The sequence below is a fragment of the Podarcis tiliguerta genome, assembly GCF_965153285.1.
Source record: "Podarcis tiliguerta genome assembly, chromosome: 1".
Taxonomy (NCBI): Eukaryota; Metazoa; Chordata; class Lepidosauria; order Squamata; family Lacertidae; genus Podarcis; species Podarcis tiliguerta.
In genome coordinates this window covers 13,557,048-13,583,391 of record NC_139534.1, presented here as the reverse complement: position 1 = coordinate 13,583,391, position 26,344 = coordinate 13,557,048, and the positions used below count along the sequence as shown (strand labels likewise).

At 45.0% G+C, this 26,344-nt stretch overlaps 1 protein-coding gene across 3 annotated transcripts; it reads left to right on the top strand.

Annotated features, from left to right (window-relative positions):
- Nucleotides 1–4,197: 4,197 nt before the first annotated feature.
- LOC310663601 (SUN domain-containing protein 2-like) lies at nucleotides 4,198–24,701 on the top strand. Of its 3 annotated transcripts, none has more exons than XM_083411643.1 (14): nucleotides 4,198–4,360; nucleotides 5,157–5,245; nucleotides 5,862–5,972; nucleotides 6,857–6,999; nucleotides 10,615–10,731; nucleotides 13,265–13,366; nucleotides 14,308–14,379; nucleotides 15,283–15,346; nucleotides 16,467–16,593; nucleotides 18,553–18,631; nucleotides 20,149–20,252; nucleotides 20,972–21,139; nucleotides 21,317–21,412; nucleotides 24,548–24,701. In XM_083411643.1, the coding sequence occupies exons 3-14, from the start codon at nucleotides 5,863–5,865 to the stop codon at nucleotides 24,659–24,661; spliced, it is 1,296 nt and encodes a 431-aa protein (XP_083267769.1). In that variant the 5' UTR covers nucleotides 4,198–4,360; nucleotides 5,157–5,245; nucleotide 5,862; the 3' UTR covers nucleotides 24,662–24,701. The 3 variants fall into 3 exon arrangements, with proteins under 3 accessions (XP_083267769.1, XP_083267767.1, XP_083267768.1); XM_083411641.1 differs by having other exon boundaries at nucleotides 5,157–5,283; XM_083411642.1 differs by having other exon boundaries at nucleotides 5,157–5,283; nucleotides 5,859–5,972.
- The last annotated feature ends 1,643 nt before the right edge of the window (nucleotides 24,702–26,344 follow it).

The window sequence follows — 26,344 nt, the reverse complement described above, 5'->3', positions numbered from 1 at the left end:
TTGGCCACAACTTTATTATGTTTCAGATGTGGGTAGACCTTGGCTCAGGCATTGGGTGTTTATCCTTCCCAGTCCCCTACCGGGGATCTGGGGAATATCAGGGTTATCCAGGATGTGTAGGGATTGGGCTGGCTCTGGAGAACATATGTTCAAGCAGAGAGAGCCCGCCCCCGTTACGCCGCCGTCGCAGGGGAGAGCAATGACAACCTCTAGGCGTACGGCCAAAGCCTCCCCTCAAACAACCGCTTTAACGGGGAACCCTGGGATCGCCGCCGCAAAGAGGAGGGGGGCGTGGGTCAATGCTACACACCCACCCCTATTTAGGGAAGATAAAGGATTCCACCCAAGGCCTGATACCGCCAAAGTTGTGACGTTTTGCTATGGGAAAGGCAAACCTGCCAATGCAGGAGAATTCCTTTCCGGCCCTTCAACAGCGACCCTGATATAGCAGCGCCCACATACCTGTGGAGAAAAGGTTAACCTGCAAAAGAAGTCTTAACTGAGGGTGGGTAGGGTGGGAGAAGCTCTGGAGCCAACTGACGATTCCCAGGTAAGATCCTCCCTCTATTGTGTGGGCAGGTAGTCCCTCCCGCTACCTGGCCTGATCACCTTGGCAACGCCTCCCCAGGCAGGATTGGGTAACTGGCTGACGTAGGCGGAGACCTCCAGGTATCCCACCTGGGGAAGGGGAAGCCAAGCCTGTGCTAATGGTGCTGCATAGGGTCCAGGGGGCTGCAAGTGGACACGCAAAGGGCGCTCCCCATTTAATGTGGGGAGTGGTCATTCTGACCTTAGAGATGAGGCAGGGGGAGGTACAGGAGGAGGTAAAGGTAAAGGGACCCCTGACCATTAGGTCCAGTCGTGGCCGACTCTGGGATTGCGGCACTCATCTCACTTTATTGGCCGAGGGAGCCGGCGTACAGCTTCTGGGTCATGTGGCCAGCATGACTAAGCTGCTTCTGGCAAACCAGAGTAGCACACGGAAACGTCGTTTACCTTCCCGCTGGAACGGTACGTATTTATCTACTTGCACTTTGACGTGCTTTTGAACTGCTAGGTTGGCAGCAGCAGGGACCGAGCAACGGGAGCTCACCCTGTCGTGGGGATTTGAACCGCCAACCTTCTGATTGGCAAGTCCTAGGCTCTGTGGTTTAACCCACAGCACCACCCGCGTCCCTATATGTGGAGGTGGTCCTGGACAAAAACTATTTAAACGCTGATATTATGAATTGGGCTGAGAAGGAAATTGACAGGATAGAAATTGACATGTCCCCATAGCCAGGCCTGACGTACTCATAAACAAGAGCAGATGGCACACTCATTCTTTTTAATTAGTTTTTTTTATTAAAGGTTTTCTCGTGGAACAAACAAAACAAACAAAGTACGTAGGGTGTCTCCACTTTCAATTCATAGAGTCTTTTCCACAATTCATTTACATCTAGTGTAAGATACTGTGGTGCACCAGTTGAACTTGTAGAAAGGTGCCCAGTTCCACTGGGTCATTCAGATGTAAACAGGGCTTTTTTTTTTCCAGCTGGAAGTTGTCAGAACTCAGTTCTGGCACCTCTCAGGTGGGCGCCATTGCCATTCTCAGAGAACGAGGGAGGTGTTCATGGTGAGTTCCAGAACCTCTTTTTATTTGAGAAAAATAGCACTGGATGTAAAGCTAAACCCAGGAGCACTTCCACACTTCTGCATGGAGACCTAATTTCCTCCACAAAATCAAGCCTGATGTGGTTCCTTTGTGCTTCTGGTTATCTTGCTTTTTGGGTTCTATTTTCCCTCTAGAATTGGAATGGCTGGCTGTTTGAGACAATTAAACATTAAATAAGTGTGCTGTTAATTAAAGGATAAAACTAGCTTTGAGGCACATTCCTACAGCTGTTCGTCTGGGTGTTTCAGATAGATTTTCTCTATACTTGGTTACTCTCATTATAAGGCAATATATTGGAATTTTGGCATGACTCACAACAGATCTGATGCTGGTGAGTTAAAAGAAAAGACTCCTAAAACACCATTAAGAGATCATTGGAGTTTTTACATTGTTGGTCCGTTCAGCCTGGGAATGCACAGCTTAAAAAACAATCTTATTGCACACAAAGTTATTCAATGACGTGCAGTAAGAACTCCTACAGAGATAATGGCTCTCCCTCCCTTTTTAAACACTGGAGTAGAATCAAAAGAATGTATTTTATACAGTTGTCTGAAAGGATGGCCGAATCAAAAACGAACACCAGATTTCTCTTTTAGACTAATTTGCTGTGCAGCTACAATGCTGCGCTCTCTGCTTTGAAAAAGGTTGCGTTGTCTATGTCAGATTCTCCTTTCTAAACCATGAAAAAACCCCGCTGCTCTTTTAATGTTCTCATCTGGACTGCTCCACACCCTCCAAGTATCCCTACTTTTCCAGGGACAGTCTAAGAATTATGAAAGCCATCCCAGCTTCTGGTTTGATCCCGGAATATCTCCACTCCCCCTGCCAATGCCGCCTCTGCTGAGCTCGGGGAGGAAGAAGAGCTGGAACCCCTATTATTATTATTATTATTATTATTATTATTATTATTATTAGACTTCCCTGGCTTTTCTGGCCCACGTAGGACCAGTCTGGATAGTTGGCCTTAGTGAAGATTTGACGTTTTCTCCCCCCAAACAGTTTTTGATCTGGGCTTCCACTGAAATGAGGCTGCATTTTAAGTAGTATTTTACACTTGTTTTTAAGTTGTATTTTAATAAATTGTTTTTATACCTGATGTTAGCTGCCCTGAGCCCAGTCTTGGCCGGGGAGGGCGGGATGTAAATAAAATAATATGGGCTTATCCTAGCCTTTGTTTATCAGAACATCAGAGTCCTGTTGGATCAGACAAAAGGTCTATCAAGTCTAGTGCCAGATTCCTTGACTGGAGAACCAGATGCCTAAGAGAAGTCTGCAAACTGATCTGAGGGCAGAAGTCATCTCCTACTGCTGTCCCTCAGCTACTAGTATTTTGAGGAAGGCTGCATCTGATCCTGTATGTATCCACAAGATCCCGGGTTTCCCTGTTTTTCACTCTGCACACATCCTTCCTCAAATCTCGGCTTTTGCTGTCTTCCATCCCTTCACCTAAACCTTCCAGTTAGTTTAGATAGTTGTGTAAGTTGCCAGACTTCCCTCGTCCAATCCCTATTTGTCTCAGAGCCACCTCCCATTTGTAAGCTGTCAAGTGGCTCCTATTGATAGGGGAGAGATTATTTCTTAGCATTTTGTGTTTCTGAAAAACACACCTCCACTGCCATTGGAATTCTCCCCAATGTGATCTCTGTGGTTTATGGGCCACATTCATACATGCAATATTTGAAACGGGAAATCTAAGGCCACTGCCCGCCTCCCACCCACATTCCCGGTAGCCATAAAACATCTCACTTGCATGTAAACCATGTTAGTCGTAGTCGGTTATTTCAATAGGAGCAAGCTTTACAGAAGTAAAGCTTCAAACAACAAAAACACAACATAATGTGTCCTTATTCAGTTGTCTCTCAGTTGAGCATGATATAGTTGTGATGATTACTTTTATTATTATTATTTACTTTTAAAACTGTTAAGTGTGGCTATGTGTAAAGGTAAAGCTTCTGGTTGTTATATCTGATTGTTATATTTCTTTAAATATTCACCAAAGCATTTCCACTCTTTTTAAAAATTCTGACTCATCCTGATTTCTTTTCTTTTTCTTTTTTTTTTAAAATGAAAATGCTGGATCTCCTTTTCCTTAGTACTCCATCATAGTTGACGATACACAGTCTACTCTTTCTTATCTAGGCTGATTGCTAACACCTGATGGTTGGGGGGTTATTTTTAACATTTTCCATTGGGATATAACTGTTCTTATTATATTTCACTCTACCAAACCTGTTGTTAACTGCCCTGAGCGTTGGGAAGAGGCAGAAGAAGAGAGGAAACAAATTAAGTAAATAAAAGGCACCAGAAGTTTAATGAATACTAAATGGAAAAGTTGCCATGATGTATCCAGGGTACCAGCGATAGGAGAGCCAAGAGCCAATATTGATTTTCGGATATATATGATGAAGGATTTTCTTCCTAAGTGTCAATGACACAGTGCAGCTCCTGGGGCTCCTGCATGACCTCACACCTGGTGCAGTGTAACCAAAGTGAAGTCGTTTATGAGGTCATTTTGTTTTACCTTCAAACTGTTTCATAGGAGGCCTCTATATATGCTGCCTCTCAAGGATGAAATACATGGAGTTTGTTTCCAGTCATATACATTGGAATCACTTCCCTTTCAGGACATAGAAGTACCACAATTGGATCTCCTTCATTCAAGTTGATGTTACTGAGGTCGGGAGATGAAGGATTAGGCATTGTAGGGTCAGTAATACTTCTTATAGAATTATTTGTAACGTTCCTTGTGATAGTGCAATGAAAATGTAAGGGGTTATAGATGGGTCCCCCTGGACTTGGGTTGGTTGGGGGTTTCTATGCAGTTGTATTCTGCAATAATGGGGCGCGGGTGGTGCGGTGGGTTAAACCACAGAGCTTAGGACTTGCCGATCAGAAGGTCAGTGGTTCGAATCCCTGCAACGGCGTGAGCTCCCGTTGCTCTGTCCCTGCTCCTGCCAACCTAGCAGTTTGAAAGCACGTCAAAGTGCAAGTAGATAAATAGGTACCACTCCGGCGGGAAGGTAAACAGCATTTCTGTGCGCTGCTCTGGTTCGCCAGAAGCGGCTTAGTCATGCTGGCCACATGACCCGGAAGCTGTACGCTGGCTCCCTCAGCCAATAAAGCGAGATGAGTGCCACAACCCCAGAGTCGGCCACGACTGGACCTAATGGCCAGGGGTCCCTTTACCTTATTCTGCAATAATAGTGTGTTAGTGATGGGTTTATACTATCCACGCAGAATTCTGCTTTATTAGTCGTTCTGCTTCTCCAATTTCACCACCCAGAGGGTAACCTTGCACTTTAGCACAACGAAAGAGGGGCACTTGCGCCTCCTGATTTTTTTTTGGGGGGGGGGGTATAAAAAGTTGCATGATTTCAGCAGGAAGCTGTGCGATGTGAACCAACTCCAAATGAACCCATGGAATTCCTTCAGCCAATTTCATTGATTTTGGTTCACAGTGAAGATAGAAATGATTTATTTATTGCTTGGTTCTGGTTTGCAGGGAGTTGGTGAAAAACATTTTGTTGCTCTGCTCAATTCTGAGATTTCGCCATACGTTTCCCTCACTGTTCCAAACCCATCTCTGTAGCAGTAAGGACCAGAAACTGGCTTTTCCAACGAAGTTAAAGGTGAGATATATCGGGATGTTTATTTCTGCACATGGCACTATTCCCTGCTGTCGCACATTAGGAGCACAAAAGGTGAATATCCTTCGCTGTGGTTTACCGCTGCCCGTATTGTGATTCAGTTGGATCGCAATTCTGGATGCGTGAAATCACACTTCATGTGCGATATGGCTGATGCTGACCTTTAAAGCCCTAAACGGCCTTGGCCCAGTATACCTGAAGGAGCATCTCCACCCTCATCGTTCAGCCCAGACACTGAGGTCCAGCTCCAAGGGCCTTCTGGCAGGTCCCTCCCTGCGAGAAGTGAGGTTACAGGGAGCCAGGCAGAGGGCCTTCTCGGTAGTGGCGCCCGCCCTATGGAACGCCCTCCCAGCAGATGTCAAGGAAATAAACAACTATCAGACTTTTAGAAGACATCTGAAGGCAGCCATGTTTAGGGAAGTTTTTAATGTTTGATGATTTATTGTGTTTTTAATGTTCTGTCGGGAGCTGCCCAGAGGGCTAGGGAAACCCAGCCAGATGAGGGGGGGGGGTATAAATAAATTATCATCATCATCATTATTATTAATCATGTTGAGCAGGATGACCATGGAATGCCACAGCGAAAGGATCATACTGGAACGGCGCAGCGAAAGATTGGCCATTCTCCAAAGGCTGAAACCCATTTCGTACCGAGAAACGGGAGTGAGGAGGTACCAGGGAGCTTGGGTAGCATATTGTGACCTGGTTTATGCAAGAATAACATTGTGCTGTGGCTTGCTTGCATTGCAGTGTATGTGGAAACGGTTCGTGTTCTTCCAATTGCTCTTAGGTTCAGGATTCTGCTTATAAAAAGCAATGCACCAGAGCTGGCACTGCATGATGGAATCATCTTGGAGGGAGGTTGCAGTTGGGTGGTTTTTTGTTCCGGTTTTTTTGGGTGATACAGAAAAAGTGAGGAAATGCCAAAATGGACAGATTTGCTCATCCCTAACGGACTCGCAGGGGATGAGCAAATCTGTCCATTTTGGCATTTCCTCCCTAACGGACTCGCAAGGGATGCGGGTGGCGCTATGGGTTAAACCACAGAGCCTAGGACTTGCCGATCAGAAGGTTGGCGGTTCAAATCCCCATGACGGGGTGAGCTCCCGTTGCTTGGTCCCTGCTGCTGCTAACCTAGCAGTTCAAAAGCACGTCAAAGTGCAAGTAGATAAATAGGTACCACTCCGGCGGGAAGGTAAACGGCACTTCCGTGCGCTGCTCTGGTTCGCCAGAAGTGGCTTAGTCATGCTGGCCACATGACCCGGAAGCTGTACACCGGTTCCTTCGGCCAATAAAGCGAGATGAGCGCCGTAACTCCAGAGTCGGCCACGACTGGACCTAATGGTCAGGGGTCCCTTTATCTTTACCTTTAACGGACTCGCAGTGGCTCTTCGGGGTTTCAGGCAGGGGGTCCTTGGCAGCCCTCCCTGGAAACACCAGGATTTGAACCCGGTTCCTTTGGCAATGCAGTCATGTACTGCTGAGCTATGAGTTCCCCTCTCAGTACGGTCCCCTCTCTCGCCACAAAAAAAACCTTTGAGCTTTCTTTTCTCAGGGTTTTCAAAAGAATCCGCAGGAAGCGCAACTCTCTTGCCTCAGAAGCAAAATGGGATTCCAAAACCTGGAAGGAGACTTGCTCCCAGAAGAGTTGGGGGGCGAAAAGCAGTGGATCGGAAGACCTGATGCAGCCTTGCTGTAGTGAGTGTGCTCATCAGCTAAGTGAAGTGAGGCCTTTGGTTTAACTTGCCTCGTGCATGCTCAGTGTGTCTCATAGCATCGTAGAGTTGGAAGGGACCCCCTGCAATGCAAGAATGTGTGTCATAGGAGGTCGAACCTGCAACCTCGCCATTATCAGCACCACACTTGAACCAACAGAGTTGCAGTTTTGTTTGTTTGTGTGTAGCACAAACGGCCTTATTCGGACATCGCAACATTTAATTCTGCTCCCTCAGTGGCCAAGCGAGACACAGGCATGTCACTTTAAATCATAGCTGAGCTTAAATAAAAACGGGACCGAGTGAATTGCAGCAAGCTTCAGCAGATCCAGTTAGGGATCCAGTTTATTAACTACAGTGGTACCTCTGGTTGCGAACGGGATCCGTTCCGGAGGCCTGTTCGCAACATGAAAAGAGCGCAACCCGCAGCGGCGCATCTGCGCATGTGCGGGTTGCGACTCGCCGCTTCTGCGCATGCGCGTAATGTCATTTCACACTTCTGCGCATGCATGAGCGGCGAAACCTGGAAGTAACCCTTTCCAGTACTTCCGGGTCGCCGTGGGACGTAATCTGAAAGACCGTAACATGAAGCGGACGTAACATGAGGTATGACTGTACAGTGGTACCTCGGGTTAAGTACTTAATTCGTTCTGGAGATCCGTTCTTAACCTGAAACCGTTCTTAACCTAAAGCACCACTTTAGCTAATGGGGCCTCCTGCTGCTGCCGCGCGATTTCTGTTCTCATCCTGAGCTAAAGTTCTTAACCCGAGGTAATATTTCTGGGTTAGCAGAGTCTGTAACCTGAAGCGTATGTAACCTGAAGCGTATGTAACCCGAGGTACCACTGTATTGCAATAGGACAGAGCCCAGTTTAATGGGGTTTTGACATATTCTGAATGTCACAGAATCACAGACTTGTTGAGTTGGAAAGGAGCACTGCAATGCAGAAATCTTTTACCCAACATGCGGCTCAAATCCATAACCCTGGGATTTAGGTCTCATGCTTCAGCAACTGGTGTTCTGGCTGAACCACCAGTTAAAAAAAGTCTGTCCCTGATAAGTTGTGGGTGAACATATCAGACGACACAGCGATTCTTCAAACAGCTCTTGTTTATTCATCGGCCAGAACAGAACTGAACTGAAGGGTTCAGCCAGCCTGCTTATATAGAGCTCCACTAGAATGCAACAGTAACCATTTTCTGTAACCATCCAATCACTGAACGTCACTTTCAATCCCTTATTTGCATATGTGGACCTGAGTGAAAACTATCCACAGTATCCCCCTGCTGGCCCAGGGTGAGAACTTCAGTACATAACAGTCCCGAACAAAGCTTATATAGTGGGTCAAACACAGCACACAAAGAGTCAAGCATTCTTTTACATACATCAAGAAAGGCTACAGGTCATGAGAAGTAAAACACGCATGGCTCCATACTGGCAACTTCACCCCCACAATTACCTTGAGGTGCCCCTTAACTGCTCAGGCCATTGGGGTCTCAGATGTCCTCCTTTATCACTGTTTCCTCAGCATCCAGGCCTTCGAGAGGGTTGTTGACATTCCTGTCCCTATCTGTTCCTTGGAAGCTCTCAAGGCGATTGCGGCGCTAACTCACGGCAGACACAGCAAAACATCTTGCCATTTGTGCCACTTTCAGGGTCAGATAGGAAAGGGAATGCAGCGCAAGAGTCATAAAATGCAGGCCTGCAAAATCAAGCCTAATGCCAAAGATTCAATACCATTAATATTGGAACATTAAAAACAAAACAAGGAAACCAAACTCCTGGTCTCTAATTCCTTACATCAAAGTGGTAAGAATTATATTGTAAAACAGCATCTCCCTTGCATTTTGAGATTCCAGAATAAAAACTGGCATGCATAAACCCACAATGCAGTTTTGCATTCCAGACCCGAGTTTGATTCCTGTCCAGGTTTTCAGAGGGGCTATGAAAGATACAAAAATGTACCATAATGCAACATTTCCACTGAGCACTGAGATACTACAGTGATGTTTGGTGGGTGTGCTTAGGACATAATCCGCAAATCGGCATTTGGAATCGAGTTCAACTTCCCACAACACTTGCTTTATGGGGTGAAGGAGATAAGGCCTAAAGTAAACACTGTGCGAAGCGGAATGTGCAATATGGTATCTTGAGCGAGTTAGCTCAAATGCTGTGCCATACTAGTCTCTATAGCTTTATTCTCTTTTTTTATTCTCTTTATTCTCAAATTATAAGAAGGCGGTTAATTTAATTTTTTTTACTGCAAACATTACAGTGGCACCTGGGTTCTCAAACTTAAGCTGTTCCGGAAGTCCGTTCCAAAACCAAAGCGTTCCAAAACCAAGGCGCCATTTCCCATAGAAAGTATTGCAAAACGGATTAATCCGTTCCAGTTTTTTTAAAAAACAACCCCTGTACTATAAAATAAATAAGACAATATTGTAGATGATAAAAATTAAAATTATTATTTTTTCTTATCTGCATTGATGATAATCATTATCCATTTCTGCAGTCACACAATCAATCAATTAATCAGTAGCTGAACTGGGTTGCACACAGTCACAAAAACAAATTAACCGAAAAAACAAAACACAAAATAAATAGCAGAAACAAAAGTGCCAAACTTAATCCGTTCTAGAAGTCCGTTTGACTTCCGAAATGTTTGAAAACCAAGGCGCAGCTTCTGATTAGTGCCTGGAAACAATAGCCGACAGCCGCATTGGACATTCGGCTTCCGGAAAATATTCGAAAAATGGAACACTTCCAGGTTTTCGGCATTTGGGAATCAAGGCATTTGAGAACCAATGCATTTGCTTTCATGGTCAAATTACAGCTGGAAAAAGTGATTGCAGGGCTTGGAAAACAGTAAGGGGATTGGGGAAAGGGTTCAATCTTCCTTCCCTGTGAACTGTAATCCTGATGCAGATCAGGGTGCATTTCCTGAAAAATGAAGCGGTCGAGTTCACATGTAACGCTAAACCTTGGGTGGGAGACCTTTCTGGTTCGGGTTCCAAAGAATGTTCACAAACTGGGACATTCACTTCCGGTTTTGTGGGGTTCGGGAGCCAAAACGTTCGAGTCGCAAGGCGTTCGACTTCCGAGGTACGACTGTACTTTCTTGTTTTCCTTCCGCAGCTCCTATCTTGAATCCTGCCCATGATTTCATTTGACTGTAGTGTGTTTTTCAAGTAGTCCACAAAGGGCCTCCATTCTTCTATAAAATGTTCATTATTTTGATCCCTTAATACCGCTGTCAGTGTTGTAAATTCCACATAGCCCATTACTTTTTAAAAGCCATGTGGTTGTGGTGGTGAGACTTAGATTGATCTGAGAAGAGCACTTGGTCTTGCTTTCGTTCTCTATGTGGGGAAAAACCTTCCCACTGCACTTTCGGTGGTCTATCTGCCTTGAGCATGTGAGTCCACAAGGAATGCAGTCTTTCTCCTGCTGTCCCCACGGCAAACCTTTAAGCTGGGTCTGGGGAGGACAACCCATTTCTTAACAACTTGTTTGTGCATGACATACAAATCCAAAACATCCAGCTCTTCCTTGATTCCTCTGGACCTCTGTGCTAACAATGTCATCTGTCTCTAATAGGTAAAGACTTGCCTGATCAAAATCCTTTAATTGCACGACGTTGTTTTGAAACGCCTCCACTGATGGAACCTAACACTAATATCGTGATGTGCCCTGAACAGAAGCCACTTGTTCTAGGTATGTTCGGGGCTTGGGTGCATTTTTTCTTGAAAAGTAAGCTAGCTAGCAGCAGCAATATGTCTCCCTCTAAGCTCCATTTAGGAACGCAGGTGGAGCTGTGGTCTAAACCACTGAGCTTCTTGGGTTTGCTGATCAGAAATTTGGCGGTTCGAATCCCCGTGACGGGATGAGGTCCCGTTGCTTGGTCCCAGCTCCTGCCAACCTAGCAGTTTGAAAGCACACCAGTGCAAGTAGATAAATAGGTACCGCTGTGGTGGGAAAGTAAACGGTGTTTCCGTGCGCTGCTCTGGTTTTGGTGTTCTGTTGCACCAGAAGCTCCTTAGTCATGCTGGCCACATGACCCAGAAAAACTGTCTGTGGACAAACGCTGGCTCCCATGGCCTGTAAAGTGAGATGTGCGCCGCAACCCCAGATTCGTCTGCAACTGAACTGTCAGGGGTCCTTTACCATTTTAAGCTCCATTTGGCGATGGGGCACATGACCTGTTGAGAAGAGGCACAGAGGCCCATGATGGAAGAGGACTCTGCATCAGGCAGTCAGAGACACAGGTCCTCCTTGCGGTAGCTGTTTAGCATTGCAGTCAAGGGTGACTTCAGCTTTGAGGGCGTCCTTAGCATGGTGTCTTCTCCATGGAGGGCATCTTCCAATATTACTGTTGGGATTGTTGCCGAAATTAATATTGCTCCATTTGAAGCAACTGGAAGCATGAGAATGGACTCCTTTTGGAATAAATCATTGTCCGGACCCATAAAAGTATTATTCAAACTTTTACTCTAAAATAGAATACGTGAAATGTATAACTGTTCTCTTCTAAATGTGGAACTGAAGTTGGGGAAATGGAAGGAACTAGTAAGTTTTGGGGCCTCAGAGAGTGTAGTAAGTGAGCATGTTTCTCAGCCTTACTCGCTGTTGTTCCTGGATATGGCCTTTTAAGTGGTGGCACCCCAGCTATAGAATGACCTTTCTAGAGAGCATTTCCTGGGGCCTACACTGTTAGCAGTGTACACTTGAGAGTCCCATGGACTGCAAGAAGATCAAACCTATCCATTCTGAAGGCAATCAGCCCTGAGTGCTCACTGGAAGGACAGATCCTGAAGCTGAGGCTCCAATACTTTGGCCACCTCGTGAGAAGAGAAGACTCCCTGGAAAAGACCCTGATGTTGGGAAAGATGGAGGGCACAAGGAGAAGGGGATGACAGAGGAAGAGATGGTTGGATAGTGTTCTTGAAGCTACCAGCATGTGTTTGACCAAACTGCGGGAGGCAGTGGAAGACAGGAGTGCCTGGCGTGCTCTGGTCCAGGGGGTCACGAAGAGTCAGACATGACTAAACGACTAAACAAAAACAACACTGTTGTCATTTCAGTTATTCCAGAGATTCATGCTATGGGCTGACAGTTCTTTTCTCCCCTCCCTTTTGTTTCAAAATAGTGATATTGTGAAATAATAATAACTACCATCCCTTTATTTATCTTCCAAGAATCTAAGGTATTTTTAATTTTTTTCTTCAGAAAACCTTGCCTTTATATATAGTTGGCAGTCTGCAAACATTAAAATGACTGCATTTGTACATTATTATTATTATTTTAAAAATTTGATGTGTGAGATGTAAGTATATATGCATTGTAAGTGCAGTTTGGGAAACTATGTTTTCTTTCAGTTAGCTGAACGTTTTAAAGTGTTTTTCTAGTTCAATGATTGTAAAGAGCAGCATATATGTTGCTTTCACATTTACCTTGACCTATTTTGCCCAAATATTTACTCGACATTTGAGACCTTTAAATTCTTTTAACAATTTCTACCCTGTTCTCTCTCCCTCTCTCTTTCACCATCCTGAGAACTTGGTTATAGGGTGGTCTATAAATATTGCTAATAAAATAAATGGAGGAAATATAGAAAATGGGAAAGTAAGAAATTGCAAGCCAGCCATAGGGAGCTACTTTGCCCCTCAGGCCCAGTAATGTCTACTCTGATTGACAGCATCTCTCCAGGGTCTCAGATGAAGAAGAGCCTCTTTCATCACCTGATCCCTGATCCTTTTCAATGGAAGGGGCCAGAGACTGAGCCACAGTCCTCTTGTGTGCAGAGCATGTTCTCTGACGCTGAGCTACAGACCCTTGGCCCTTAACAGAAATGCTTATTGAGGTGGGGACGCGGGTGATGCTGTGGGTTAAACCACAGAGCCTAGGGCTTGCCGATCAGAAGGTCAGCAGTTCGAATCCCTGCGACGGGGTGAGCTCCTGTCGCTCAGTCCCTGCTCCTGCCAACCTAGCTGTTTGAAAGCACGTTAAAGTGCAAGTAGATAAATAGGTACCGCTCCAGCGGGAAGGTGAACGGCATTTCCGTGCGCTGCTCTGGTTCGCCAGAAGCGGCTTAGTCATGCTGGCCACATGACCTGGAAGCTGTATGCCGGCTCCCTCGGCCTATAGAGCAGGATGAGCGCCGCAACCCCAGAGCTGGCCATGACTGGACCTAATGGTCAGGGGTTCCTTTACCTTTACCTTTATTGAGGTGACGTTTTACTTTTGATAGTTATAGAAGTGCAGCAGATGAAGAGCTACAGCAGTCCATCTCTCCTCGAAGCCGGGACACAACTGAGAACCAACCCAGTTTCTCTTGCTTTCCAAGATGCAGGTGGGTTAGCTGAGTAGTTTTAGAGAAGAAGTGGGGAAACTTTGGTCCAGCTGGATGTTGTTGGGTGATAACTCCTTTGCCACCATCCCTGATTATTTGCTGGTTAATAATAATAATAACAATAATAATAATAAATTTATTTATACCCCACCCATCTGGCTGAGTTTCCCCAGCCACTCTGGGCGGCTTCCAATCAAGTGTTAAAAACAATACAGCATTAAATATTAAAAACTTCCCTAAACAGGGCTGCCTTCAGATGTCTTTTAAAGAGAAGATAGCTGCTTATTTCCTTCACATCTGAAGGGAGGGCGTTCCACAGGGCGGGTGCCACTACCGAGAAGGCCCTCTGCCTGGTTCCCTGTAACCTCACTTCTCGCAATGAGGGAACCGCCAGAAGGCCCTCGGTGCTGGATCTCAGTGTCTGGGCTGAACGATGGAGGTGGAGATGCTCCTTCAAATATACAGGCCGTAGTTATGCCGTAGTTGCTTTCAGCCCACAAATGAGACATAATTTATTACATTCTCTAATAGCTACACAGATCACATAAGTTATGTAATTTTGTCATAGTGGGCAACAAGACAAATAATGTACTTCTTAGCAGAAGACAAATTGCAGCATAGCAGAAACAGTGCTGCGTGTGACAACTACAGGACTGAACAAAAAGTGATGCCCTCTTAGACCCCTAGTCACAATTATAAAAACAAGCAAAACTGTTCCACCAGTCTCCTTTCTACCTATAAAGGATGGGACCCTTGCTTTCCTAAGTAAACAAATCCTAAATAAATAAAGCCAAAATCTGCAGCAATGTTGATAACAGGAAGAAAGCATACATAGACTTGCTTGCTAATGTTAGCCTTTTTCAGGCGTATACATGCTCTATTTACAATTGCTCAGAAATCATATATTTCCATGATTTCCACTTGAATTTATATCTTCTCAGGAGACCATCCAAGGCCTGTCATGAAGATGTTGGCTTTTCTGACCCTAATATTCTTGTTGGGCATCTTTTCTGGTATGTTCCTCAAAGAGCTAGCCTAAGCACATTTTTTTCATTATATAATCAGCAGAATACATTTGTGATGTGCATTTATTTGTAATGTGTATCAAATATAGACTACTAAAAACAGGGATCCATTGAGACCTTGGCTTCTACTAAGTCACACTTATGTGTGCTGTATGTCTACGTGCGTGCACACACAAGAGTGAATTTGTGTGTGGTGAATTTGTATCTGGGGTGTTCACATGTTAACATTCTGTGTACAGAAATCGTAGAGTTTTTACAAATCAACAAGGATATCCTTTTTCACACAAACACTTGTACAGTTTGTACCTGTGTTCAGCGTAATGTGAACAAGTCTACTATTGTCATCTTGCCTCTGAGGCCTAGCACCAACCAACAGGCAGATTTGTACAGTGGTAGCTCAGGTTACATACGCTTCAGGTTACATACGCTTCAGGTTACATATGCTTCAGGTTACAGACACCGCTAACCCAGAAATAGTGCTTCAGGTTAAGAACTTTGCTTCAGGATAAGAACAGAAATCGTGCTCTGGCGGCGCAGCGGCAGCAGGAGGCCCCATTAGCTAAAGGGGTGCTTCAGGTTAAGAACAGTTTCAGGTTAAGAACAGACCTCCGGAACGAATTAAGTACTTAACCCGAGGTACCACTGTAATTTTTCAGCTGCCCAGTGGATAGCCATGAGATGAACCGAGATTTCCAAATGATATAGATCTTGCCAATTTTTGTTCCACTACAATAAGCATGCTTTACTGAATTCGGTGGATAAACGTATTTTCAACTGTGCCACACAAGAGAAGGGACATAATACATTGTTCTGCTGATTAATCCTGATAAAAGTGTATGTTTTTTCTGATTGGTTCAGAAAGCCATTAATGTGGTTTGTGTTTCCTTCTAGGATTTCTGTACGGCTTGTGCAACCCCTCTGATACCTTCAAGCAGGTGATGAAGGTACAGCTGAGGTAAAACAACTTCCTCAATGGATGTACTGCACACAGTCATTTTGAATTCAGCCCGAGGCAAAAACACACAAATGCAGTTTGATTCTCTTGGATGAGCTTAGCAGAGGCAAAGATGAAAACCCATGTTCCAAAGATGGGGGCATGTGGCTCTTCAGATCTTCTTGGTCTCCAACCAGCATCAGCTGCAGCCAGAATGGTCCATGATCAGGGATGATGGGAGATGTAGGCCAGCCACACCTGGAAGGCCAGATGTTCACCGCCCTTGGATAAGGCCAGTATGGGGGACCTATGGGCCTCCAGATTTTGCATCGTTCCTTACTATTGGCCCTACAGTCTGGGCCTGATGGAAATTTGAAGTCCAGTGTTCTCTAGAGGGCCACAGGTTCCCCTACTCTGCCATAATCCATGGGTTAGTTTTGAATGGCGATATCAATAGCTCCTAAAATGCAAGCTGATAATTGCACAGCAAGGCAGAAGGTGGTTCTTGTAAAAGGCTGGTGATATCTACACACACACACACACCACATAAGAAAGAAGCACGATTATACTCTGATAAAGATGCGACTCAGGTCCTGGGTAGCAACTCAACAGCAAGTTTGTTAAAATATAGTAGGAAGAGAGATTGATGTGTCTGCAACCTTTGGCAGGCTGCACACCGAAAGAATATTTTAGCACTGACCTTCCTGTCAGTGTGAATGAAGAAGAAAACTGGTTTGTAGTAGGTGTTGTTTTGCAGAAAAGGCCCTCATCCCTCACTTGCAATGAAAGGTATCAGGAAGCAGGAGGAAATCAATAGTAAAACAAGGAATTAATACGGCTCTCCGATCACTGGCACAAGGCAAATGACCATTTTAATACGTCCGATATATAGATCTGGAAATTCAGATACAAATTCCCTATGACGTATGACTCCTGGGAAAATAAGTCTAATATCTATCCCTCTCTGCTTCTAAAATTTGATAATATTCTGATTTGTTCTTTTTTTAAAAAAGAAGAGCAAATCCCCCCCCCCCAGGACCCTACAGCCACACAATCCATCCTTTGACTCCATGGTGAGCTATTTTGCTTAGGCTTAAGCAATACTGTGGATATTTTTATTGTTTTGCTCATTTCTGCTTAGTCGCCAGAATGAGGCCCTTCAGCAGAATCTTCAGAAACAGATCAGTACTTTCCGCCAAAACGTCGTTGGTCTCCAGAGCCTCGTAGATGCCCTCGGAAGTGTCCATGGACACTGGGAGTCCCAGAAGGTGAGGGTCACCTGAGCTACAATTTATTTACGCGTCTGACTTATAATAACTAATTATCAGTTATCACTGGCTAGCAGTCAATCAGGTGATGCATCCCTTTGAAAGTGAACTGACAAATACAGTGGTGTCTCGCAAGATGAAAAGAATCCGTTCCGCGAGTCTCTTCGTCTAGCGGTTTTTTCGTCTTGTGAAGCAACCCTATTAGCAGATTAGCGGATTAGCGCTATTAGCGATTTAGCGGCTATTAGCGGCTATTAAAGGTTTAAGGGATTAGCGGATTAGCTGCTGAAAGGCTATTGGCAGCTTAGTGCCTTAGAAAAAGGGGGTGGGGAGCGAAAAAAAATTGCAAGAACCGCAAGACATTTTCGTCTTGCGAAGCAAGCCCATAGAGAAATTCGTCCTGCGAAGCGCATTGAAAAATGGAAAACCCTTTCGTCTAGCGGGTTTTCCGTCTTGCGAGACATTCGTCTTGCGGGGCACCACTGTAAAAGAAATTCGCCCACCTAAGACAAGACTGGCACAATATGTTGATTAAAATTTCTTGTAACAATTTTAGTCATGAAAAAAGACGTTCAATTTGACCATCTCAGAAAAAAATCAAAAAATATTTTGATGGTGTTTATAAAAACAGTATGTACTAGGAAATGTTCAAAATATCCAAATATTTCCCACACAGATCATATTGGTGTACATAGCCTACTGAGAATCGCATACAATCAGGGATAATAAAAATGAACACTTTGTGATATAATTGATATGATGGTCTTTTTGTATTTATAGGGTCAGTGTTACCTGCCTGTGTCCTTGTGGAAAGGTGGGGTATGAGTTTAATAAATAAATGCATCCTTCACAGTCTTTTCACAGCGATTCCTAAGAAATCACCCAAAGAGGAGAGCCTTGTGCTACTCTTATGAAGATTTTTGCAAAATGCCTTCTCTCCACAGTCAGCCATAAACAGGCTATCAATGCTGGTAGAGCCATAAACAGGGCTATCAATGCTGGTAGAGAAGAAGAAGAAGAAGAAGAAGAAGAAGAAGAAGAAGAAGAAGAATTAATACCTCACTGATCTGGCTGGGTTGCCATCCATCTATTCTAAGTCAGCTCTGCTGGTTGTTAAGTTCTTGGCCCCATTCATGGTGGGATGAAAGTTAAATTTGTTGTTGTTGTTTAGTCGTTTAGTCGTGTCCGACTCTTCGTGACCCCATGGACCAGAGCAGGCCAAGCACTCCTGTCTTCCACTGCCTCCCGCAGCTTGGTCAAACTCATGCTGGTAGCTTCGAGAACACTGTCCCACCATCTCGTCCTCTGTCGTCCCCTTCTCCTTGTGCCTTCCATCTTTCCCAACATCAGGGTCTTTTCCAGGGAGTCTTCTCTTCTCATGAGGTGGCCAAAGTATTGGAGCCTCAGCTTCGGGATCTGTCCTTCCAGCGAGCACTCAGGGCTGATTTCCTTAAGAATGGATAGGTTTGTTCTTCTTGCAGCCCATGGGACTCTCAAGAGTCTCCTCCAGCACCCTAATTCAAAAGCATCAATTCTTCGGCGATCAGCCTTCTTTATGGTCCAGCTCTCACTTCCATACATCACTACTGGGAAAACCATAGCTTTAACTATACGGACCTTTGTTGGCAAGGTGATGTCTTTGTTTATGAAGAAAACAACTCAATACTTCTGGTATGGATGCACTCGTGTGTCCACCAAAGTCATAACATTCCTCCTCTACTTGGTGGTTCCCCTCATTTTCCTCCACTGATCCCTGACTGCTTTGTTGAAGCTTCTCCCTCACCACAACCCCCACTTCCAGACATTGTATATTCCCCACTAGGCCACATCAACCGGGGGAAACGACTCAGGATGGGAGAAGAGAAATTATTTCTATAACCTGCAGTAACGGGCATGTGTTTGCATAGCGGCAGGTGGGCTCTCTCTCCTACACCTCAATTGTATATTTTTTTGTGACAGCATCTCTTCAAGCAATTGGGGGGCACTGCAGTAGAAAGCAACCAGATTGAAAAAGAAGACTTTGCCCTGAAATCTGCAGGTAAGAAGAGGGTAAAGATGGAGTGGGAGACAAACACTAGGAGGCAGCAGAGCTTCAAGGGAACAGTGAGACAGAGACGGAGCGAGGAAGAGAGGTGGTGTTGGGATGGAAGCAGCAGCGATATAGCATGAGGGGAGTAACTCCTTTCTTGAATCTGTTGATTTCTGGTGTGTGCAAATATTTATCCACTAGAATATTGGCTGTAGGCTTCTAACTTCATATTAATATGGAATACCCTCCAACATTTCTCCAAGGGAAATAGGGACGTCCTAAGGAAAAGTGATAGGGATGCGGGTGGTGCTGTGGTCTAAACCACAGAGCTTTGGGCTTGCCAATCAGAAGGTCGGCAGTTCGAATCCCCGCGACGGGGTGAGCTCCTGTTGCTCGGTCCCTGCCCTGCCAACCTAGCAGTTCGAAAGCAAGTTGAAACTGCAAGTAGAGAAATAGGTAGTGCTCCGGTGGGAAGGTAAACGGTGTTTCCGTGTACTGCTCTGGTTCGCCAGAAGCGGCTTAGTCATGCTGGCCACATGACCCGGAAGCTGTCTGTGGACAAACGCTGGCTCCCTTGGCTTATAGAGCGAGATGAGCGCCACAACCCCAGAGTCGTCCGCGACTGGACCTAATGGTCAGGGGTACCTTTACCTTTACCTTAAGGAAAAGTGGGACATTCCAGGATCAGATCAGAAACTGGGGTGGCTTCCGTAAATCCGAGACTGTCCCTGCAAAATAGGGATACTTGGAGGGTCTGATATGGTATAATCGCACCATTCTACTATGTAGGCTTTACGGCAAAGGTAGGGCATTTCAGGTAGCTGTTCCCCAAATTACATGTCGGAAGGGAAAGGGGGGAGGGAAAGGAAGCCCAAATGGATGACATGATGGAAGGCGGGCGCGGGGGGAGGAGAATCTCTCAGGACCAGACCAATCTGTCCCTCCCCCAGGAACCAATTTGGTGGGGAGGAAAAGGAATGGGAAGAGAGAAAGATGATTGAGTTATCAGAGAGAGAGAAAGAGGGAGAAGGGATAGTAGAAAGAGGGGAGAAACAGGCAGTGCTCCCCCAGGGGTACTCAGGGGGTATGCAGTACCGTCACCCCCAAATATTTAAAGTGTGGCACTTACTGTAACAATTTTATGGTGAGTACCGGCACCTTATTTTTAAAAAGCCCTATAGGATTTGCTTGATGATCACACACCGTGGCGGCTACTGATAAACTCAACAAAGGAAAATGAGAGGGATGAACCCTGTAGCAATGTATTTTAAAATGAAGAACGCGACATTCCATTGCCAAATGTTCATTCTAGGAGTCGTGGTGGAAGTAATGAAACAAATCCATATTGGAGGCTGTTTGACTTGAACTGGGAAACCCCGATAGATTTGCGGTTAGCACTTGCCAACTGTGATATTTTAATTCTGATTGGATTCTCTGTGTTTCTCTTACTAATTTTGGATTTTATTTTATTTTGTGTGTGTATGTGTGTGTGGAACCCTCCCCATTTAATGCCCTAATATTTGTAGGTGCATCGATTGTAAAATTCAGCACAAGCTATGAAACGGGAGCGCAGGTTTGCATGTTGGGGCTATGCTGGGATTACTCACGAGCACCAGAAGTGATTCTTGAGGTAGGAATCTTGGAAAGCAATGTTTGGAGCCCTTCTCAATTTTTTTGACTCCCTACCGCTACCTCTCAAGCATCCAGCAGAGAAATCCACCTACTCTCCAGTCTTGATGGCATGGATTATTTGTACACCCCTATTTAGCCAAGACCCCCCCCCCAAAGCAGGAAACACTAATACACATTAAGACAAAAGAAATATACAGTAAAAGCACAACACATGAAACTGTAACTATTCAATTGCTGAACGTCACTTTCAATTCCTTATTTGCATATGTGGACCTGAGTGAAAACTATCTACAGTATCCTCTTGCTGGCTCAGGTTGAGAACTTCAGTACATAACAGGCAGAGTGGGGCATAACGGGGTGGGACAGGCTTATTATATATGTTCTGCCAATGGGGTCAGGAATGCAACAGATAACGTCCCACTAAGAGCAAGTCTAAGGAAGGTACTCTGTACCAAAAGCAGCCTCTTAACACTCTTCCAATAGTTTTGCTTCCCAGTGACAACCAGATAAAGGTGTCCAGACACGTTGACCTCTGTCTTGTGTTGGCTGCCAAAGTAGGGACAAACTCGTTTCCCCCAGCACCACCACTGTTGGGGACTTGTAAAGAGTTACTTGAGTCTTTAGTGTAATTCGGATACAAATGACACTTATTTTCTGAATTCTTCAGATTCGTGTCTGCTCTTTTCTTGATAGGCATGAGACTGTTTTGTTTTTCAGCGGGATAACACCCCTGGGAATTGCTGGGCCATGCAAGGCTCTCAAGGCTATGTCGTCATCAAATTGTCCGAAGCCGTCTGCCCGGTCGCTGTGACCCTGGATCACATTTCAAAGAAAATTTCTCACACAGAAGAAATAACCAGTGCTCCAAAGAACTTCTCTATCTACGTGAGTAATTTCCCTATGATTTTCAGGACTTTGCATTGAGAAATTTTAAAGGTGGAAGTTTTTGGGTTTTTTTTTATAAAAAAGAACACTTATCAATGTTTGTATAACAACCTTTGGTTCATTTCTTTGAAGCCTCTTATCATATCTCTTCAGCTATCCCTTTTTGTCTCTTCTCAGGGATTCAAAGATGATTTTGAGAAGGAGGAAGGGAACTTTTTAGGGTCATTTGTCTACAGAATCGATGGTTTCCCTACGCAAACTTTTAAGCTGGAGGTATTATTATTATTATTATTATTACTATTATTATTATTATTATTACTACTACTACTACTATTATTATTATTATTACTATTATTATTATTACTATTACTTTTATTATATTTCATTTCTATATTGCTTTATATTTTTAAGAAAAATCTCTAAGCGGTTTACAGCATATTAAAACACCAATGAAACTATCCAGAATCAAACATTTCTGAAGAAAGTCAAATATAGAGTATACAGCCAAAGCAACATAACTAACAGAAAACTAAACTTCTATCTTAAAGATGGCAAATTAGAACATTACAAAGGAGGTCAACTACAGAATACATATTTAACACAAAGTTAACAACAACAACAACAACAAATCTTAAAAGTTTCAAAAAAAAACCACCGCACCCCAAAACATTGCTAAATGAAATCAAATATAAAATGCACATTTAAAACAGCATAATTAACAAGAATAAAATATTGTAAGTATGACACGGCTGTTTGGCAGGCACAAAAAGATGGGGCGAAAGAATCCAATAGTTAGGGTTTGCCACAGAACATGGGGAAAAAGAACACACAGGGTTTGAAAGATGGAGTCACCCACCCAGACACAAAACACCACAATCTTCTAATCGTTCTGTCAGTGCAAGTGTTTTTGCTTCCCAGGTGGCACAATCCCCCCCCCCACTATTCTAGGGGTTATCCTGACCGCCGAGAGGGGATTTGGGGGGGCTGCGTGGATGGAGATGAGGTGGCAAACCCTAATTGTGCTGGTTGGAAACCTTGCTCTTAGCTGAATCTGGCCCCTTGATTTTTCCTGGAAGTCTGGGAGAGAGCTGTCGTCTGCACTTCACTAAAAGGCCAGATGTTAATTTAGCACGGCATTCTGAACACCCCAAAGTATAATATGTGATTACTCTGAATTTAGGTTACCAACCACAGCCAATTTTTTTGGGTGGCCTTGACCAGTAAAACTCTGCTCTATCAGTTAGCCAACCCCGGTATCTAAGAAGCTGGGAATGTCCAGCTTTTATTATTCATGTTATTAATGAAAATATTTGTAACCTGCCTCTTGACCAAAGATCCCCAAAGGGGCTATCGGCATATATAAAAACAGCAACGTCAACAATTCAGAGAAAACGAAATGGATAGTGGGTTTAGGTATTCAGATTTAGATGAATAATTGTTATCACGATAACCGGTTAGTGAAATGATTAACCAGTTGAAACGAATAGGGCATCTCAGATACCGGCACTGGATTTAGGGCGTCAAAATGGGGGGTGGGGGAAGCAAAATTGGGGAGATCCATTTGAGGGTGCCAAAGTTTGACCTCGCACAAGACGCCATATGACCAAAGCCCACCCCTGCAGATATGAAACTGTGACAAATATGGATGGCAAGAAAGAGGTGTTAAAGGTCATGTATCTTAATGGGAGCTTTCTGAAGATTTCTTCTTAATATGGGAGCCCTCAAGGGTGTTTAGACTAGGAAAGACTGATCAGAAAGGTTAAAGGGCATACTTTCCTCCCTAGTTTAGGATGACATAATCTCTATCCCTATGTGTATGTCTGTGAAAGGGAACAACGGGAATGGGATGTACCGTATTTTTTGCCCTATAAGACAACTTTTCCCCCTCCAAAAATGAAGGGGAAATGTGTGTGCGTCCTATGGGGCGAATGCAGGCTTTCGCTGAAGCCTGGAGAGCGAGAGGGGTCGGTGCGCACCGACCCCTCTCACTCTCCAGGCTTCAGGAGAGCCCCACCGCCAGCCCCGCAAACTCGGGGGACAGCGGGAGGCGCAGCGCGCCTTTCCCGCTGTCCCCCAACTTGGTTAGAAGGCTGGAGGGCGGGGGGGAAAGCCTGCTCTTCCCTGTTGCCAGCCCCACAAACTCGGGGGACAGCGGGAGAGGCACAGCGCGCCTTTCCCGCTGTCCTCCAACTTGGTTAGAAGGCTGGCGGAGGGCTTCCCTCTCCTCCAGCCCCGCAAGCTCCCAGAGCGATGCCAAAGCTGCACGCAGCTTCGGCATGGCTCTGGGTCCCGTTCTGGTTGCTGGGGGAGGGGGAAGCTCGGGCTTCCCCCGCCCCAGCCCCGCGCCTGGGGGGAGGAAATAATTTTTTTCCATTTATTCCCCCCCCCCCAATCTAGGTGCGTCCTATGGGCTGGTGCGTCCTATAGGGCGAAAAATACGGTAGTTTTGGAGAAACACAAGAGAGCTGAGCTGTGTTTTGGGCACTGCAAGCTCTGGAGACGGTCATTTAAGGGGACTGCTCCTCCCCAGAGAAAAGATCTAAATGTGTGTGTGTGTCAAGGTGGCATATGTGGTTCTGCTTCCTTTCCTCTCAACCAGGGCTTTGTTTTCTTCAGCCAGAACTGACTGGAATTCAGTTCCGGCACCTCTCAGGTGGGCACCATTGCCATTATACAGTGGTACCTCAGGTTAAGTACTTAATTCGTTCTGGAGGCCCGTTCTTAACCTGAAAGTGTTCTTAACCTGAAGCACCACTTTAGCTAACGGGGCTTCCTGCTGCTGCCACACGGCCGGAGCACGATTTCTGTTCTCACCCTGAAGCAAAGTTCTTAACCTGAAGCACTATTTCTGGCTTAATGGAGTCTGTAACCTGAAGCGTATGTAACCTGAAGCACATGTAACCCGAGGTACCACTGTATAGGAGAACAAGGGAGGTGTCCGTGGTGAGCTCCGGCACCTCTTTTTCTAGAAAAAATAACAACACTGTTCTCAACAACCCTGTGAGGTAGGTTAGGCTGAGAGACGGAGAGTGTCACCCAGGGCTGAGTGGAGATTTTGTTCTCTGGTCTCCCAGCTTCTATTCCAACACTCTAACCAGATCAACTCACAGATGTTACTAAAGGTCTCTGAATTTCTCTTGCCAATAGCTTTGCTGTGCCATTCAGCTCACGTATCTCAATGGTGGGGGATATGGAGGAATTTGCAACAAAACAGAGGTGCCAACTACCTGGGGCCCTGAGCACCCACAAATTTCCCCATGAAGGGGCAGGGCACCCACAAATTTCTGTGCCAGGTTCCTGCATGCCGCATGGCACCCACAGTTGCGTTGCCAAGTTGGCACTCCTGCAACAAAATATACTTTACAGGAAGCAAACAGTAACCTTTTATTTATGTCCCTGTATTTTCAGAGAGAAAATTCAGGTAAATTTCAATACCTGCTCTTGAAGATTTTGAGCAACTGGGACCATCCAAACTACACCTGCATCTATGGGTTTCGTGTGTATGGAGAACGAATGGAGTGATCAGAGAAATTCAGTATAATAAATACGGTACATCATAGCATATTTTTATTGTTATTGCGGTTAATATTGTTATTGTGGCTTTTCGTTAGGGTTTCCAACCTCAGACCCTCTTGCTCGGTGGTCTGAGTCAGAATAATAATAATAATAATAATAATAATAATAATAATAAATTTTTAAAAAACTATTTATACCCTGCCCATCTGGCTGGGCTTCCCCAGCCACTCTGGGTGGCTTCCAACAAAATATTAAAATACAATAGTTTGCCTTTCAGATGTCTTCTAAAAGTCTGTAGTTGTTTTTCTCTTTGATATCTGGTATTATGTGAAAGTGATATTGGAAATAGGGTATTCTTTGGTCAATCACTGTTAGGGAGGCCTCATTTCCCATTCCTCTCTGCAACACTGTTTCCACTCCGCTGCGGTTTGTTTCCCACCAGACGCTATGTTATTCATCTTGCTGTCTGCTGCAGCGAAATTATGTCACTTGACACAACCTACGTAATTAGTTACCGAAGTTATGTTATCATTACATTAAAGGTAAAGGTAATGGGACCCCTGACTACTAGGTCCAGTCGTGACCAACTCTGGGGTTGCAGAGCTCATCTTGCTTTATTGGCTGAGGGAGCCAGCGTACAGCTTCCAGGTCATGTGGCCAGCAGGACTAAGCTGCTTCTGGCGAACCAGAACAGTGCACGGAAACGCCGTTTACCTTCCCGCCGGAGCAGTACCTATTCATCTACTTGTACTTTGACGTGCTTTCAAACTGCTAGGTTGTCAGGAGAAGGGACCGAGCAACGGGAGCTCACCCCGTCGTGGGGATTCGAACTGCCGACCTTCTGACTGGCAAGTCCTAGGCTCAGTGGTTTAACCCACAGTGCCCCCCGCGTCCCTTATTATTATTACATTATTCGACCCCATTCATTTCAATGCAAAGGAAATGCAATGCAGATTGAGGGGGTGGGGAGGAGGAGGAAATGTAATCGATTACCTATCGTTTGCAGACTGAAAGCGACAACAGCGAATGCAGATCATATTTGCTGGGTTGATTTCCATGCTGGACATGGGACAAATGAGCAAAGACCGGCAAGTACAAACCCCTGCATTATGGTGCCATCAGCTTTTGTGTGATCTGGAGCCAATGGCACCAGATGCATGAAATGGGTTAAGCTGTAACTCTAGGTACATCGCAGTCCTGTTTCCGAGCGTAATCCATTCCGGAAGACCGTTTGAGTTCCGAAAGGTTTGAAACCTAAAAACTCAGCACGGAAGCATCAAATCGGAAAACTCAATAAAGAAAACTCAATATGGAAAACTCGGTACGGAAGTCTGAAAATGGAAAACTCAATACAGAAGCCACGTTTCATGTTCGACTTCTGAGGTGCATTCGAAAACCGGAACGTTTGTTAACGGAGATGTTTGAAAACCGAGGTACCGCTGTACAGAAGTCTGCCTGAGTAGGCAAGATGTATGCCCATGTATGTCAGCTAAAGGAACACTTTGTATGGAAGGGATACTTTGGGAAACGGTAGTGTGCCCCAATGCCAAAATAGGGCAGAGGCAAGGTAATGATGCCACTCAGGGGGTAGGTGCAGAAGACATTCACAGCCATATGGGATGATGGATAAAGTCCTTGCCCTGTTATAGTCTCACCCGGGTGGTGTTCAAAAAACATTTGATTTAATAG